This window comes from Mugil cephalus, chromosome 20 (assembly GCF_022458985.1).
Source record: "Mugil cephalus isolate CIBA_MC_2020 chromosome 20, CIBA_Mcephalus_1.1, whole genome shotgun sequence".
Classification (NCBI taxonomy): domain Eukaryota; kingdom Metazoa; phylum Chordata; class Actinopteri; order Mugiliformes; family Mugilidae; genus Mugil; species Mugil cephalus.
This window is the reverse complement of record NC_061789.1, coordinates 7,356,590-7,375,878: the sequence shown is the minus strand read 5'-3', so window position 1 is coordinate 7,375,878 and position 19,289 is coordinate 7,356,590. Positions and strand designations below refer to the sequence as shown.

The window sequence follows — 19,289 nt, the reverse complement described above, 5'->3', positions numbered from 1 at the left end:
TTTACGTCTGCTTTGTTCTCCACCAGCTTTTACCGTATGCCAGCGAGCTGTTGGCTTTGTCTGGCACTTGGTTGCTGCAGAGGCGCTGCACGGTGGCTTTTATCGGTGTTTCCACGATCAAACTGTTGTTTGGAAACATGTTTGATGTGAAGAGCGCGACTCGACCAAGAGGCTCACGCTGTGGGTTGTAAAACCAGAATGGTGAACTGAAAGATGCCCAAACACTTTGTGGAGTTTTGTGACTCACAACTGACTCACGCAGCCATGTTTGCTTTTTTGTTTTTTTAAAAAAAAGAAATGAAGCTTTGATGCTTTTGTAAACCACGCATAGAAAACTGTTCAAGGGCTGATAAGCGTCTTGTGTTTTTTGTTGTTTTTTTTTTTTTTTTGATGGCCTCAGCTCAGAGGTCCTTTGGGGATGCCATCTTGCCTTAAGGTGAAAACCCCTGCATTTACTATGGTAATGTGTCCTTCACTGCAGGGGGTGTATCAGTCCCTCTGAGCTAAACAGAAAGTTAGTTAGGTTAGTTCCCACGGGCAGAGCTTCTTAAATTTTTATGTAAGCTATAACAGATAATAGCATCAAAACTACCAGGATTTCTAATTCTAAGTATTGGAAACATTGACAAGATTGGCAGCTTTGCCCGCATGCACTGCTTTTTTTCTCTGTCTTAAGTCATTTTCTGCCAGACTTGACTTCGTGGTTTCTAGTTCCTGCCTTGCAAAAGCCTCTGAACGTCATCTTAAAATCTGTGACATTTTGAAGCGTTTGTTCAGCTGGAAGCAACAGACCGCCAAGTGCAAACAGCAGGATCGAGTCTTTCTTGCCAGTCATTGTGCTGCTCCTGTAGAGCGCAGTCTCCCCACTGGTCAGTATTGTTTAAACCGTCTGAAAAGCTTAATGAACCCAAACCTCAAACTCTCTGCATAACAGAGTCCACTACGTGCTTCCCAGTGACTGTTTTCTTCTTCTTCTTCTTCTTCTTCATCCTTCAAACGGTTCCCTGCCTTCACTTCACGGGACAAAACGAGGCCCCGGGCTGTTTGTCTTACGGCGGAGCCTTTTTCTTTCAGGGGTTTCTGAATGCGGTGGGTGGGAAACAGGGAGGGGAGGGTGGAGGGGGGCAGACGGGAGGGGGGGAGGGGGTGGGGGAACAGAAGAGGAAAAGAAAAAAGTGGGAGCAAAAGCAAGAAAGGATGCCAAAGAAAGCCTGCAAGACATATTGCCTGTGTCACTGCTCGGCCTTTTCTTTGTCTCTTTTGATTTATCTGCTTTAGTTTGTAAAGTTTAAAGGAAGCGAGTGCAAATCCTTAAAGGTTTGCTTCGACCCCGCTTCGGTGTCACCGGTTCAGCGCTTTTGACGACTTCCATGAGTCCAGATGGAAAGCGGGCGCTGACGCTGTGTTACAGTCTGAGGAGGATTTGAGGATGGAGGCTCTTTGAGTTCTACCAGGGGGATGCGAAGGCCTGAGAGGAGAGGAAGGGGGGCTCGTGAACTCTCCGAATCCTCCACGGTGACTTAAGAGGGGGGTTGTGTGAAGAGGGTGCCTCCCTCACTCGTGGTTGTGCGTGGGAGGGAGGTCACGGACCCACCCTCCCTGCAGAGAGCACGGGCTGACGAGGGGAAAATAACAGGGTGAAATGGCTCGAGGGGGAACAGTGCAGTGCCACCCTCTAATCACAGCCGCCTTGCTCACATATGGACCAAAGAAAAGTACATTTAGTGTAACACACACACACACACACACACACATATATATAGTACACCCTGAAAACAGACTCTGCTTCAATCACACCAGATTTTACATTTGCACGGTGGTATAAGTAAAGAAATTTGCAACGTTGACCAATGCCGTTGTTGACCGGAGAAAGTTAAAGAATCTCAGAAAACTCCTCTAAAATAAGTGCTAGCTTGGCTGGAGAGTAAATGGGTCCAACTGTTAACCCTCCACCAACTGAGTCACAATATTGTGTAGGTCTCCATTGTGCTGCCGAAACAGTTGTGACTCATTAGAGAATAGACATGGGCCTGTGGAATGAATGCCAGGCCCAAAAGTTTCCCAGCAGAACACTGAATTGTCACGAAATGATTAATGTCAGTCACTTCTCCTGGAAGTGGTTTTAATGTTGTGGCAGATCGGTGTATATGTAGCTTTCATTTTTTTTTTTTGCTGGTGTTGGTCGGTCAGTAAATGTATATGAGAGTGTTTTGTTGTTTTCGGATCTCTAGTCAGAGGACGCACGGTCTTGCTAGGTACCTAGCCTACTTAGCTACTAGTAGCCTTTTGAATGACAAACACAGGACACTGCCACCTTCTGGCTGAGTCAGTCAGTGCGTTTACACGCACAGCTTAATTCAACTATGCTCGAAACTCGACTTTCTGAATACAGTCCTTGTCCCAGTTTACGTGCACTGGAGAAAATCGAATAGCTGACAGGAACATGTCCTCCTCCTCCACACTAGGTGGCGATATTTTTTCTTCTTCCGCGGGTTAATACCGTGTTAATACAGCCCCATTTACGGTTGACGTCATATAATAAACAAGAGTCGTTCATGTGGTGGCATTTCCAATAACATCAAGATGGATAATAGTTCAGCTTTTTAATCTCGTATGTAATGTGTGCGCTACTTCTGGTGTAGATAAGGTGGCGCTATCCCTCATATGGTTATTCTACCGGCTCCGTTTAACGTCTTCTTTTTCTGCATCCGGCTTTCTTGGATGTTTTTATTCTGATGTCACAGTATACATGCTGGAGGAAATCAAGTGTTAACGTGTTAACGTGCACTTAAATTGTCCAGTTAAAGTTGGACTATGGCGATAATTGTTTTTTTTTGTCTTTTCACGTGCATGTAAACGTACTGAGTGTTACAGTCAGCCTTGTCTTTAGCATTTAGCACCAATCAGCCCTGAAAGTAGTTCACAGGTTGCCAACACCCAGATATGTTGCAAATATTAATCAGCTATACAGGTCTTCAGTCTGGTTTTATGTCTAATGCTCAATCCACAGGATTAAAAACCTCAACGGCTGAATTTGTTCCATTTCAACAACACATCCTTTAAAGTGAGTGAGAACAGAGCACAGACCTTTAAACAGACCAGTGGGACTGAAACCCAACCTACATGTCAGCAAAAAAACTTTGCATAGCCAACTTAAACCAACTGGTTTGATTTGAACTTCCATTCCACATGACTCCTTTCATAAAATCAGGTGCTCATAAAGACCTGGACCTTTCACAAAGCTCGCGTCGCACAAAAGAAAGAATTGTCGATCCCATGCAGCCGAGGCAGCGTGTGAGGGATTTTGGTATCGTGTGATTGAGGCTTTTCGCTGCCAAGCACAGAGAGGGGCGAGGGGATAAAAGCCCAGATTTACTTTAGCTATGTGCGCGCACGGCCACATGGGTGTTGGTCCGTGTGTGTTTAAGAAATGTGGTTTCATTTGAGCCGCGTAGCTCGACTTGACGTCCTTGACGACTCTGTCCAGACGCAGCTGAAGGCTTAAACATTTTAGACCGTGACCACTTGAACTGCTTCCCACACTGTGCGCATGATCATCTCCTGTGATTTATTTCCGCTCAGGTCCCGTCTGACATGTTTATCGCCGACGCCGGGGACACTCCGCTGACATGTTTTTGTAAAAAACTGTAAAGATATCACGAAGTTAGTGATAAAATTACGTCAGTGTCGAGGGTCGCGGTGTTTGAGCCCATCATGAAACCAAAGTGACGTCCAGATTGTATACAGGAATTCTCCTCTGGACCACGGGGAACGTTTATAAAGTTGCAGGGAGCTGATCGCACAACTCAATGTCCTCATTGTGCTGTGAACACGTGTTGTGGTTTAGGGTGATAGAGGCATATAGGCCGATACTCAACTACCCCCCTTTCTAAAGGGATTAAAGGACGTCACGATAAAATACCTTCAAACATCGGAATTAAAAGCTAAGTTCACGACGGTATTTGTGTCGCTTAAGTAAATAAACGCGCTTATCAAACGGGCTCGTGTGACCGCAAATCTGTTTTCCAGTACGAGCCATTAATTTCCATCATTGTTTCCATCATTGTAAACAGCAACGCTAGCGCGATAACAGCGATGTTCATGTGACACAGTAATAAACACTGGTTTGGGGAAGCTCGTAATAATTTTCTGTTGACGTTTATCGTAAATCTCCGACGAAGCACAGAAAGGGGCCGAGGCCACCAGGGAGTCGACACACACACAGAAGAATTCATCTTGTGGGATTAAAGAAAAATCTGTGTCAGTGTCTTCAGATATATTGAGATATTTCCCTGGGTAAATAAAAGCTTGTGGTGCTTTACGCGTTCTCCTCTGGCTCGGACCTCGGACACTCCGTCTAATAGTTCGGATATTTTCAACCTTTTGGTTTGTCCAAGTATTTTAAGTAAGGAAAGTTCTGAGCAGTGAAGCAGTAAAGTAAATCCTCTTGATAGATCTATTTTGTCATGCATGTATTTTTTATATAAACAAAATTTCCCCCAGTGGAGATATATAAAGACTTTTCTATCTTACTCCTAGATCATAGGTCTTCAACAGGGGAGGTACTGCAGAGGGGGTTGTGAAATATTTGGTTGATTAGACATTTTTTTTATATATATTTTTTTATTTTCCCCCACAAATTTAAATTTCTTTAAATATACATTAACATGAACCCAGTGAAATCCCAGACGCATGCTGCATTATCAGCAGATGAGAAACTAACTCTGCAGCTCACTCACATCAGACCAAAATGGCTTTAAAATCAAAATTTATTGTCCCTATTGAAGTTAAAACTTGAATATGTCAGTTATTTTCTTTATCTGTCAATACACCAGTCAGGTATGTTTTAAGTTTACGGCAGTTGCACAGTGTCTACTTTATCTTTCCATCAGTTTAAGGCTCCTTGGCCTGAAAAGCGTTGATGACCTCTGTCCTAGATCCCCCGCGGAACCATAATAAACAGGGCCGCTGAAGTCAATGTGATAGTAACACCTAAACCCAAACTCATGTTTCAGGTGGAACTGCGGCTGACATGTATAGACTTTTAACAGATAGTGAAAACCTGTGTTTTCTACTACAAGATTTTGTCTGGTCATAAATAAAAAACTGTGATATTTGTACCTTTGTACTACATGTAGGATTTTTTATTTAAGTCATATATGGAGGCGGAGGCAGTAAAGCAAGTTGATCATATTTAGAGTGTAGAGCGGTTGCCCAATAACCAAAAGGTTGGCGGTTCGATCCCGCCCTATTTCTAGCCTGTCCATTGTGTCCTTGGGAAAGACACTTGATCCCAGTGTGAACTCCACTGGTGTATAACTGCAAGTGGGTGATGTTTGATGGTGGTCGGACAGGACCATTTTCGATGTAGCGCTTCTAAACACACAAGGTTTGGTGAAGATGGAAAGGTCCGAAAAATTAAGTGGCAGAACGAGGGGACAGTCCCCGTTCAGGATGACCTGTCCCCTGGCTATAGTTGTCTCTGAAACTGTCCCCAATTTTAGAGAGGAAAAAAAGCAGACTACAGTTATTACGGTAGCTGGTCGCGCTGCTATTGACATCACAGACATAGAATAGAGAGAAGAACAGAATGACATTTATTGCCATTATATTATATATCATATATATATAGCTTCTCCTTTTCAGTGCAAAAAAAACCATATGAAATAGTGCAAAGAAGGTGCTATTCACAAGATATACAGCTGAAGTTAAAATACTAAAAAATATTGAGAATATACAAAATTATAAAATAAAATACATATTGTTTTATTGCAGCAGTGGAAAAAGTGTAAATGTGTAAACATGTGTTGCACATGGTTTTTATAATAGATGGACATAATAGCAGCAGTTTAAATATGAATAAATATGTCAAAATAAGTGAAACCATAATTGTCCCTGTTTCCTCGTTTCATCTCGATAACATTTAATTTGTTTTTCTTTTCTTTTCCTTTTTTTTTTTTTAAACCCCGAGCTGTCAGTGTCCCCTGATTTCCGCATCATCAGCAGTTAGTGGTAACACGGCATGAAATATTATGCATATATGCATGGGGTAAAAAAAATAAAAATAAAAATACCGTGATATACCATAACACCGTCAGAATTTAGAAAAAAAACATGATATACATATTTGGTCCTGCCGCCCAACCTTGTTATTACTGTTATTGATGCCGGTCTCTTACTACCACATCGCACCATTTACAGCTTGCTGTCTGATTTGATTTTCCACAGAGCAGACATGTTTAGTCATGTGGTTTTGCTGCTTCTTCTTAAGAGAGAGGGGGGTTTTGATGCTATAGGGTTTTGCGGTTTTGGTTTATAGCGGGTCCTGAAACAAATAAATGCAAAAGATCGAGCTTGGCTGCAGACCGTTCCGATACGACCCTTTTTTAAACAGTTATACCAATCATTACGTCCACAGAACGTATAAAAGTACCACTAAAATGAACAGTAAGGTGCTCCTTTTTTTTTTAGTAGGCTCATTAGCCAGACATGCTAATGTTTGCCCTTTTATGTTTTGGATTCAAAGAGATTGAAAAAAAAAAAAGAAAACCACCGCCCAAACTAATACTTTTTGTGTAATTATGCTCATAGTAGCAAAGTCAATTAAATGTTAATCCAAAGCTGCGGGGATTACCTCTGACAATACTACACTTGTGCTCTTTAAATAGCCCGTGAACGTTATCCACCGGTGTCGTGTCTGCACCAGTGTTTTTCCACGAAATCTCTTGATGTGTGCGACAGCAGTGTGTCACAGCACCGATGATCTGTCACGATGGGAATCTGTGCTGACGGACCCACAGCAGCTTCCCTTTCTCCTTCCTGGGGATGAGTGTCCAGCGATGGGATATCCAGGTTGCCTGCCCTGCCTGCACTTAGCCCCCCCCCCCCTGCCCTAAAACCGAATGTAAGCATGTGTCCGCCCACGTAGGCACGCATGAACACACACACACACACACACACACACACACATGCATTTGTACAAACAGGTGTCATGAGAACGATAGGATCTAGAACTTGGCCATAAATGCTCAAAAACAATCCTTTCCTCTATGTTTAATCAGCAAATTCTACTGAATCCAGTGGGCGTATCCCTCCATCATTCTTCCCCTTGTTGGCTCAGAAAGTGACAGGGCATTCAGGTCCTGACAGGTCCTGCAGGTTGGCACGGTGACACGGCATTGTTTACGTGATACCTCAGTAACATTTCCAACTGTCTTCAAACGGAGAGAAAACAATTTATGACATGCCATGACAGAGTATTGACTGTAGGCTTTAGAAAAGGAATGCATTTTGTTTTGTGTGTTTGTGGGAAAATGGGGGGACTTGGCTGTATAAAGGACCAAATATGTGCCAATTATGAAGAGTGCAGTTCCAAAAAGGCTCCACTGTCCAAGTTTATTGTTGCCTGTCCAACACACAGATGAGCCAAGGACAACAGGAATGAAACAGAAGAATGTTTGTCTTTTGTGTCCTTTCCGTCCAAGCTATGAAATGGTCAAACACAATCTTATTTTTTTAAGGATAAAAGCTTTATCGCCATTGGCTTTACTTGGTTGTGGATTCAGTGACTGAGCGACTCTGGTACAACATTACCCAGGTTATACTGGCATTACCTCCACAAATACACAGCAAATTGAGAAGAGTTGAATTCTTGGTGTTAAACTAGACTAACACTAGTAAAGTTAATTATACTCTGGATAGAGTTAATCCATCATAATTAACTCTCAATCAATAAATAGTTGTTGTCAAAACCGAGTGTAAAAAGGAAGTGTCCCTAAATCAAACCTCTAGGTTGAAATGTTTAAATATTAACTCTGAACTTCTTACTCTAAACTCTGAGTTAGAGCCCATTACTCTTCGGGCACACGAAGGCATTTTGCAGCGGTGAGCCACGGAAACTTTACTCGTTGTGCTCTTACTAACCACCCGAACACCTGCGTAATGAGCTAGAGGTTAGCATGGTTAGCATGTGTGCCTGGCCTCACTTTACCATAGAAAGAGAGTAATGGCAGTAAACAGTACGTCAGGCTTGACATTTTGTCTGAGTGAGACGAGTCATGCACTTTGTAACCATAGATATAAAACATGATAAGATGATGCTAATGGTTCCAAGTTGCTAGCTAGCGTGCTAATGTGGTGCTAACACTACATACATACTGTTGCATGTTCTAATATTTGTGGTGCAAGTATGAAAATAAATGTTTTTGAACTGCTAAACATGACTACCTTTTTATTTTAGTAAAGTTTATTTTCCAAGTATTTTTTGTAGGATTATATAAGAATTATATTGACACATTTTAAGTGTTATGGGGGTAACACTTGTGTAGTTAAGAAACAGTTGCTAACACTACAAAAAAGTGTTAAAAACACAGTTTGGTGTTAGGCAGTGTTAAATTTAACTACAAGAAGAGTAAAATTTACACTAACTTAGTGTAAAGGTACCAACACTCGTGTGTCAAATTAACACTCTGAGGTGTGGACCCATGTAGACACTTTAAAAGTGTTAAGATCAACTCTTACGGTGTCAATTTGGGTATGCTGATTTTATTGTGTAGCTGGTGCACGAATTTAAACATCTGAGCTAAGAAGCTACTTAAATGCTTTAATACTGGCACTATTTTACTTATATAAAGTAATTAGGTTGACAACAGCTAGCAATGCTAACATTTCGACCAACAAGACAGCCTGAAACATTCTGAAGCCTGGGTCCCATAGTTTAGCTAAGCTAAGTAGCTTCTTTACTCATCGTACTCTTAACATTAGATTGATTTAACAGTTATCTGATGTTAGCTCATTTTTAGAAAATTCCAAACCAAAAATATACAAGAGACGTAGCTGTATATTTGTTTTAAAGCTTTAAAATCACCTATAAACATTAGTGAGTCTATTTTTGTTGCTCTTGTTATTGAGCTTAAAGGAAATAGGACAGGAAATAATTTGTCCCTAGACCCTCTGAGGGTATATATTTATTTTCTCTAACTGTATGAATTGTGTCAAATCACTAAACCACAGGGACACTTTAGGTGGATTTTTGGATTTCTACTATGTGCAAGGAGCATCGTAATAAGCAACTATGTTTTTATAACTTTTCTTTAAGGTTGTGAGATCCTCGGTTGAAGGTCGGAATTCAATGCTTCTGACAGCGTGTCTATTTTTGTCCATTAATGGGTCAATAAATATTGGCATATACTGTAAATTTACCTGCTTTATAATGCAAAATGTTAGCATGTCTGGCTAACTAGCCTGCTACCTAGATACTTTTAACTCTTATACGTAGAAATATATACATGTATGAATCAGAAAACTTTATTAGGTCTTCAAGGAAGTTGTTTGGTTGCTGTTGCTCCCACAAAGAGACAGTAACAACGATTAATAAAGTATTCTGATTCATATTCTGATGTATTATGCTACTGGTAAGGTTCAGTAACTTATTCGCTATTGATAGCTGATGTCAGCTAGTTTTAAGCTAGCCTAGTTGAAGTTTCAGCTAACAAAACTGAATGTATCTAAATGTTAGCATGTCCGGCTAAAATACCTTAATATTTGTGTTTTGGTAGTTGTACGTAATAATGTCACCATGGATGTTTTGTAATGCTGCGTTAACCAGTTTTACTTCTGAAAATAGCCTATGCGTGTCCAAATATCTGGGTTACGGTGACCATTACCCATAACGGTTAGCTAATGATGATGATGATGAGCTACATCAGCTGACGTCAGCTAGCTTTATGCTTTGTGTCAGAAGCAACAACTGACAATGACACCAACAAATCAAGGAGCCGGTTTTTATCTGCCTCTGTCTGAAATCAAGGCCCCATTGTTTAGAAGATTCTGTGAATTTTTATAGTTAATCCATGCGCTAATTCAAAGTACATGAGCAACAATGCGACTTTTTTATATAAGGGATATCAAAAGCTCAACTTGGTGGTGGAGGTAATGTTTGTTTAAACAAAGCTGAGTCAGAGCAAGAAAATCTTCCAAAGAAGTCGTTTCCCCTCGGTGAGAACACTGTGTATTTATTTGTAATAGCCTTTCAGCAAGATGCCATTAGACTCAACAACAGATCCTGAGCAATGTGGGTCAGTCTGCATTAATTACGTCTTACATCGTCCATGTGGTGTGCACATCCTGGCATGGAAGGCACTTAGGTGCACTACTATAAATTTAGAACCAACTCCAATCCCTCACATTTACAGAGGAAGCAGACTCCAACAAAAACACACCGACAAGGCACCAGCCGCGAAGAAGCAGCAGCGTGCACGCAAACTTGAACCACAAATTGAAACAAATGCAACACATCCCAGATCTCAATCCGTGCACTCGGCACCTGTGCTTTAGTGGCTGTTCTGCTGCTGCCCAAGGATGTCGGGAAAGGTCACAGGCCTGTCAAACATGTGGAGGCTGAAAGAGAGGCCAGGTGCTGATGGGATGTGGGTGGAGGAATGCGTCCGTCAGCGTTGAACTTGTCCGCTATGGAATGTGTTCCTGTCACAGCTGAAGGTGTCGGGATTAGTTGGCTAAATTGGTGACAGGGCCATAAACTTGCACCCACACATGTCACTCTGAGTAGACTCAGACTCCAAAACCTAATTTTCTTTCAAGTTTCATTAAGTTATTTTGTGGTTATCTAGTCTCCTACCTATGAATAACTTAATTTACAGGTTATTGACACCTTTATATGTTCCTATATATGGATGCATTAACATACTGTAGATATGTTAGATATGTTAGCTAAGCTGTTAGCATCAACATGGATGAATTATTATACTATACTGCAGTTTTACAGCTAGCTAGTGCACGTCCAGATATGTTAGCTGAGCTGCTAAGTGACAGTCATAGCACTTACAACTTGTAACTTAGTAACTTAGCACTTCTAAGATACTAGTAATGGTTAGCTGACATGAGCTAGTTCAGTTGACGTCAACTTGCTTTATGTTAGCAACTTTACAATTTCAGCTGACAAAAACTAAAACAACAACCATCGCCAGCTTAGCTATCTACTCTCCTACCTATAAATTACTTAATATCCACTTTTATACGTTCATATATACATGAGTGCATTGAGGTACTATAGCACAGCATTACATCCAAAAACAGTGATGTTAGCTGTTAGCGTCAACGTGGATGTATTATGATACTATACTACAGTTTCACAGCTAGCTAGTGCACGTCCAAATGTGTTAGCTAAGCTGCTAAGTGACAGTTGTAGCACTACACTACTACCAAGTTACTATTAACAGTTAGCTGACACGAGCTAGTTCAGTTGACGTCAGCTAGCTTTATGTTAGCAGCTTTGTAATTTCAGCTAACAAAACTAAAACTATAACAACCATCACTATAAACCTGCACCACACATGTCACTCTGTTTATAGTTACCTTCAAAATGAACATTTCTAGTTTCATTTAGTTATTTTGTGCCAATTGGACTCTTAAAGTAATGCAAGATGTAACAAAATAAACTCAAATCTCTGCATGCGGAAGTGTGCACATGTGCCACGCTGTCAGAGGGCTGTAGATGGATTATGAAGGGGCCAGTGTTGGGGGGTGGGCACCAGGGCGTCAATGTAAATGCACACCTGATCGCCCAGGGGTCGTGACCCCCCGGGTGTCCGGGGACCAGTTGTTGTTCGGGACCTCTCCGCTCACGAGAGATCAGCGGGGTCAGTGCATGTGGCAGAAACACTTGCTTCAGATGTCAGAAAATTATTTACTGCGGTCCTCTCATGTCCCAACAAACAGCTCCGACAAATGTTGTAATTTATTAACAGAAACGGCCTTTGCGAGCACATGCTCCTTGATTTGAAAACATTTCTTGCTTTCTTTTTCCCCTCTTTTCTCACTGCGGTTCGGAAAATCGTGCAGAGTGAGTAAATGGAAACGTTTGGCTGCCCCCCCAAGTTTGAGTCTAAACCATTTCATCGTTGTGTTTGTTTAGGATTACCAAATCCAGGTGGCCCATCCCCGCCGTCCTCTGGAGATTTCTCACATCCAAACTTTGGAAAGCCTCATGAAAGAAAGTGTGTGGTTGCAGCTCTCCTGGACGTGTTTATACACCGGGGTTCAGGAGTATCATTGCAGTGTAAGACTCGCTGCCACCCACCCACAGCACCCAGCTGCCCAGATCTTGTCTTTTGGTTCAGTTTCTCAGTAGATTTTAATCTAAACCAACCCCATACGACTTATTCTGTGTCCATCTCAGACGAGCTGCAACATGCCATCAAATATATGCCAGGCAAGAAGACGACAACGACAGATATGCATCTCATCTGAGGTTGCAAGGGGGGGGGTTAGCAGGAAGTGAAATAAGGTTAAGTAGAAAATTGTGCCAACTGTTATCCCTCTACATCTACCATGGCAGACTGTAAAAAAAAAACCTCAAGACCGAGCAAACCCAGCAGACACCCCACAGTGACTCCTCATTACACCCTAATAGCTTGCTCGTTGCTCCAGCCAGGAACCTTGACCTCTGACGATCAGTCACCGCAGTACATGCTGAGCTTCAAAACACACATTCCTTCCATCCTCAGGCCTCTTCTCACAGCGGCTCTCAACCCTTCAGACAAACCGCCGCTGTCAGTTCCAATAGAAAATACAGTTGAACAGTTCAGCCCCCGTGCTCCTCAGGCATTTTGGGTTCGGTGCAGGATTTTTTCCAAGTTAAAGCACGCAGAGGAGCCTTATCTTCGGGTCAGTAGGGCACTAGTGTGCAGCGCCTTTTATGAGACAAAATCACGGTGCCTGAGAGAATTACAGCAGATTTTTATCTGACCCCTAAACACGTCTCTGAAGATAAATATGCAAGTAAGCATGAACGTGAACGTGTTGTGTCGGCTCGGTTTCAAAAGATTTGAAACGAAAGCGACTAGAAGTTGATTATTGGTGTAAGAGCTCCCTCTATTGGTGAACTCACGGAATCTCTAAACGCATCTTTGGATGGCTCTTCATCAGATCTCTAAATAATTTATCAGATTATTATTCATGGTTTGAGTTATATTTAAACATGAATACGACCTATGTTTTCCTGACATTGTTTAAATTGTGTAACCGAGGTGGTAAGATACCCAGTTAAATACATTAGTTTAGTGAATGTATAGCTGTTGTAGAAGGAAAGGTTTATTTAAAAGCATTAACGATGGCTTGGCACACAGAAAACACAGGCCATCTGCAAAAACGTAATTTCACACCAGCACAAAAACAAATGCTTTCCATTTTTCCTTTTTATGTGGGAGGAAAAGCTAAATCACTAACACAGGCAAGGGTGGCCTTCATGATTGTTGCACATGTCTTTGACTCGGCCACCATGTGGCAGCAAAACGCAGCGACTGCAGAACCAATCTGGAGCCTCAGCGCTGCTCAGGCTTCTTTTTTTAAAATAAAAATTAAATGGGTTGTAATGGAAGTTTCTCACATGGTTTAGATGCTGCTTTAAACTATAAGTCTGTTCAGGTGTATGTCATATTTTTTGTGTTCTTTCAGGTCCTGGGAGCCAGAGAGAAGTTGTGACCTCCAGCAGATAAGAGGCATGGATCAGATCTACGCTGTGTGTTCAGCATTAAACACACAGAAGGAGCAGAGTCTTCTGATTTGTTCACTTCAACCGTAAATATCCACCAAAATGTAGACACAGGTAAGGACTGAATTAACCTTTTCATATAGGCTATATATGGAAATATATATTTATGGGTTCACTTACTTTTGGCGTGTCACGGATATGTAATATTGGCTCAAAAATCCATGTTTCATTTGTCTGATTTGGTTCTTTATCTACTATCAGGGCTTCTGGGAAAATCCACAAAAATCTGGGGTCATGTTTATGCAACAATAAAGGGGATGCAGAGTTTTTAAGCGGCAAGGTTATAAGGTGTAATAAAGGAAGTCATGCAAACAAAAAAATGAACCGTATCAGCAGAGCATTACTGTCACAGGAGGAAAAATGTAAGACACAGTCAATGAGGGAGGGAACCACACAGTTTAGCAAGGATTTGAAAACTGACTCACAAAATAGTGTTAAGCAAGTAAATTCCAAACCAAATGATGTAAGTCGTGGAAGTTAGAAATGTGCAGCTGCTGTAATTTGAATGCAACAAATCAACTCTCGCTTCTCGTGAGCTGCTGACGCGTTTCTCCTTTACGCCGCCAGGTGTCGCCACATAGTCAGAGGGCCACTGTCCCCCTGACTGATAGGAGCCTCTGATACAGATGCGCCGTTCCTCGCAAACGGATCCAACACACAACAATAACACCGACCAAGTGGCGTTCAAGAGCGCGGTGACACGAGTCCGTGCAGAACAGGCTGCATCACTTTGCGTTTTTTATTATTATCATCATTATTATTATTTGTCAGCCCATGAATATTGTGTTAATGACCGACTCAGCTCGTGAAATTTACACGTGTATCCTCCCTTAAATGACGCGTGTGTGTGTGTGTTTCAGATGTTTGGCTCGGCACCTCCGCGTCCTGTGACTTCTGTCTCGCATGATTCGCGATACCTTAAATTACACGTTATATTAGTGTCCAGCGCGCTGCCAAGATTTTAAGGGAATCAAGATGATAGAGCAGAGGCAGGGAGAGAGGGGGGGGCAACACCGGCTCTTTGAAGCAGTTGGAGCTTCTCACAGTGAGAAACTCTTTTCTCTTTTTAAAACAACTGAATCGTGCGTAAAAAAAAAAAAAAAAAAAAAAAAAAGTTTTCACTGCGATGCGATAACATTTTAACTGAAGTAGCCCCGTAAGAGCTTCGCCCGTAACCCCGGTTCCGACCTGCACTTACGTAGCGCTCATTTATCCGGATTGATCCAGCGAGATCCCCCAGGTCGGCTGAGTTCCTGCCAAATGATGTTATTACAGCGAGTCCTTGGTGGCTGCTCGCTCTTCCCTCTTTACGCATCTGCGATACAGAACAAATAAGATCCCCACAATGGACGTTTGTGTTCGATAGCAGGTCTGTTATTGGTAAAAACGTGTACGTAATGGATAAAACAGGCCCGTTTGATTCCCATGTTTTGCCAGTTTCATATAAAGAAAAGAGCCATAAAACCCAAAATATGTAATGTTGTATAACTTTTATGATTTCACGCTTCTCGCAAGATTACAACAATTTCCAGCTCGTGTTTTCAGATTCAACATCAGGAATGACTCAAACCCCCCATTTTGCGCATTGCGGGAAAGTTTGAAAATAGCTTGTCCATCCTTGGTACCGGTGCCTTCTTCAACCTTTAGCAGCGCTTTGACGCTCCTGCTCTCGCCTTATTGAAATCGCTGAGCGCGCGCGCGCGCACACACGGGGGCCTGTTTCCAATCTGAGGACATGCGTGATGAATTTGGGGAAATCATCTGCAGCTTTGCCGGTACCATATAGCCCACCCAGCCCGGACTCGGTCCCCTCTCTCTGCCCCGGGGTATCAATACGATTAGAGGCAGGAAATGTGGGAATCCCCAACAAAGGGCTCCATCATTAAACACAAACAACCAGGGGCCTCCCAACAATACCAAAAGCGCCCTCCGCTCCTCGCGTCTCTTTTATGTCTGAGCAAGTGAAAATCTATTACTTTCATCCCGATATCGCCCGTCTGCTCTCAGCTGCCCGTTATTAAAGGAGATAATCTGACGGAGTCCGACGGGTTTGTGATCAGACGGAGAACAGAGAGTGTAGAGTTTCTGCTCACAAGCCTCAGAAACAATAATACTTCTTTATCTATTTCCCACGCGGTGACATTTATACTTAAAAAGAAAAAAAAAATCTTATCAGTTTGTTCGGCGAGGCCCTCATCATGCAGGCGACAAATTATTATTTTCTCAGCGTCGCAAAATCAGTCATTCCACGTTTATCCTCTGTATCCTCTCTGTAAACGTGTAATTGTCCGGAGGCAAGTGTGTGCGTGGAGTGCGCCTTCGGGAGCCTTCGAGGGGGATTAAGGTTTAAATCCCTGCCTCTCGTCAGAGAAGTGTTTTGGGGATTTTCCCCCTTCACTCGTTAAATTCCGCTGGTCCCCAAACGCGTCACTCAGAATATTCTGAAATTAAAATCGATTGTTGTTTTCTTTTAATGCAATTTTTTCCACCGGAGCTGCGCGTTTAAAGAGGCGGCAGTGCTCGTGTCTCGTGTCCTACGAAGAAATAGATGCGCTTCTAAAATACTTCGACAAACTTTATTTAAGAATGCATCCAACAATTTCTCAAGGATTGCTTCTATTTTCTTTTTATTATTTTCTTTTTCTTTTAAAATAAAAATGTCAGTGATAAGATAAATCTCTAGATGAATCTAAAATTGTGGATGGTTTGGAAACTGTCACCTCGTTAACTAACTTTACTTCATTCAGACTTTCAAACTCAAAATGAACTTTCCCGTCAAACCTATTTATTCCCTTCCTGAATTGATCTCTAATGTCCGCGTCGGCTTGGCAGCGCTGATGCCCCGATGATGATGATGATGATGATGCTGATGATGATTATGATGAAGGTGCGCCGGGTGCCGGGGAGCCTATAGGCCTCCTTGGTATGGCACCGTTTGCGCCGTTTTCATTGGTCAGGATCCCTTTTCCTCGTGCCTCTGCGTGACATCACATCCACCCGACCCACGGGGAAGCAACACAGATTACAGATGATGCTGGACATCTCCGAGGACGCACGCACTTTTACGCACAATCGCCGCTCCGTGCGCTCAAAGACACCGAAATAAAGGATATCAGCGCGGATGCTTTGCGGTTTGGAGACTCTGATCTTAGAGAAGTTGGAGCTGGACTGCGCTGGGATTTTTTTTCTCTCTCTCTCTCTCGCTTTCTCTCTTTTGTGGATGGATATGGGTCGCGCGTAAATATCTTTTCATCACGTCTGAGAGAAGGGCTGTCACTCTCCCACCTGTTGCCAGGTGGTGTTGGCTTTACTCGCGGACTTCTACTATGACATTAGGTTTGGAAATCATGGAGGATATTGTTATCGACGTGGTGGGGGAAGGACTCAGAGACAGTGGAGAGGAGCAGCTCCTACCTTTGGACGTGTCTCGCAGCGAGCTGGACCGCGGCGCGGAGACTCACGGCGGCCAGAGAAAAGAGCGGGACGCCTACAGCCCCGCGCCGGCGTGTCCCCCGACTCCCAAAACCAAAGGTCCCGCATCTGTGAAGCCTCCGTACTCTTACATCGCGCTGATAACGATGGCCATACTGCAGAGTCCAAAGAAACGCCTCACCCTCAGCGAGATATGCGACTTTATCAGCCACCGCTTCGCTTACTACAGGGAGAAGTTCCCCGCCTGGCAGAACTCCATCAGGCACAATCTGTCTCTTAATGACTGTTTTGTAAAGATGCCCAGGGAGCCCGGAAACCCGGGGAAGGGCAACTACTGGACGCTAGATCCCAACTCTTCCGACATGTTTGAGAACGGGAGCTTCCTGCGGCGGAGGAAGCGCTTCAAGCGGCAGCATTTTCGCTTCGACCCGCTCAAGGAGCAGCACCTGGAGCCCAGCGGACTGCACGGCTTCCCGCACGGCACGTACGGGCTCGGCGCGGCCGCCCTGCAGCTGCCCAGCCTGGAGATTTACCCCTACCTCCATCACCACACGCCGTCGCCGTGCGGCCCCGCAGCCATCCCACCTGTCAGCAGCATCCTGCCGGCTCTCTCCAGCTTCTTCTCCCGCGGCGCCCTCACAGCCAAGGCTTTCCTCCAGTCGCAGCCCGGCATGGACGCGTTCTCCGCGGCCCAGTGCGCCGCCGCGTACTCCTCTCCCCTGACCTCCAGCGCTGCCTACGCGTCCCCCGCTCTCTTTCACCCGGCCGCGTCCCCGCACTTCCTCAGTTTACACCAGGAGTATCAGAAACTACAGCGAGGCAGCGGCGACCCGGTCAAACACATCAGCACCAACAACGAATAGCAGCTTTTCTTTTTAAAAAACAGACTTTGAACTCGTGTTTTCTCAGGTAACAGAGACATTTGAAGCAGAAAACTCACAGTTTCTCCAACAGCGGGAAAAAAACGGATGGATCTGACTTTAAAATAATGTTGTAGATATGTTTAAAAAAAAAAATCAACCTCCTTCTCACGTTTGTGGCAAAAAGAAAAAAAAAGAATCGTTCAACACACTTTTTTTTATCTTGAATTATCATCTTTTGTTTAAATATTTAAATGACGAGTTTCCTATGCTTTTTCTTCTCGGAAAGAAATAAAGTTGAATATTTAAAGTCTGCATTAAGTTGTATTTTGCACAGACCCACGTGGGAAGTTTAGAAAAAAAACAACAACTAAGGTTCAAATATTTTATCAAAACATACGTTCATTTCTGGGTTCTGAATATTTAATTTCTGGATTATATGAGGCATTAATCTCAATTTTAAAACAAACAAACAAAAATCTTCGGCTGAGGGTGAAAAAGAAACTAAATAAAAAAAAAACACACAAATGAGAAATAAAACAGGCCTTAAAGCTTCACTCCCTCCCTGCGAACGTGCGCGTCTCCTCTGCGTAAGTAGATTGCACTTGGGAAGTTTATGACGCGCAAAGATGTTTTGTTACTTAATTGATTTATAGAACCTAATAAATAATCTACAAAAAAATAATTTCTTTAACAGTAAACGTGACCTTTTTTCTTTTCTTTTCTTTTTTTTTTTTCAAACAGACGCGTGGGGGGAAAAAAGCCCAAATTGTGAATTACGTCAAATAAAATCCTGCGCGTAAATCTCAAAGTCAGTTTGGTATAGATGCTTGACAGTTCACCGAAACAGGGATTAAAAAACCCTGAGGATCTGTCAGCTGAGGGGTTTAACAGAGCACCCATAGAGGTCGATCAGCGCCAAACGCGCAGGTCTGTCAGGTGTTTTTAAGCTGCAACCTTGAAAATATACACGTCTGTAATTGAGTGGGTTTTCCAGAAGAAGGGCCACACACGCGTCCTGTTCCCCGCAGAAAAATCTGCGCAACACATTCTCGTGTCAAGTAATCATAACCTGCTTTCTGCTGCTTTATTCCCACAAAGGCTCGTGTTAAAATACCCTTTGCTTAATTTTGTTATATATTTTGTTATATATACATATATTATAAATTACAGTTCGTGTTTCTGTTTTTACTATGTGGAATAAACCACCCCAGTGAATAAGGAATTCATTTTAATTAAAATAATATGGAATGACACACTTTTAAATGTTTGTCATATCAAGAAATGCCCCTACACATTCAGCTAGAAAAAAATCTAATAGGTGTTTATTTTTATATTATTATTCTTTTTCATTTTACACTTACAGACTGAATCAAAACCAGGCAAATTAATCACAATCCACCCAAATCATTTCATTCTATTTTTCT

At 42.7% G+C, this 19,289-nt stretch overlaps 1 protein-coding gene across 1 annotated transcript in view; it reads left to right on the top strand.

Moving 5' to 3' along the window:
* The window catches only part of foxd7 (forkhead box D7), a 28,183-nt gene extending 9,870 nt beyond the window's left edge, over positions 1-18,313 (top strand). The window contains exons 2-3 of the mRNA XM_047571049.1: positions 13,474-13,624; positions 14,138-18,313. Coding sequence (XP_047427005.1) covers positions 16,897-17,865 — 969 coding nt within the window. The 5' untranslated portion in view covers positions 13,474-13,624; positions 14,138-16,896 and the 3' untranslated portion in view covers positions 17,866-18,313. The remainder of the gene's footprint in view (positions 1-13,473; positions 13,625-14,137) is intronic.
* The last annotated feature ends 976 nt before the right edge of the window (positions 18,314-19,289 follow it).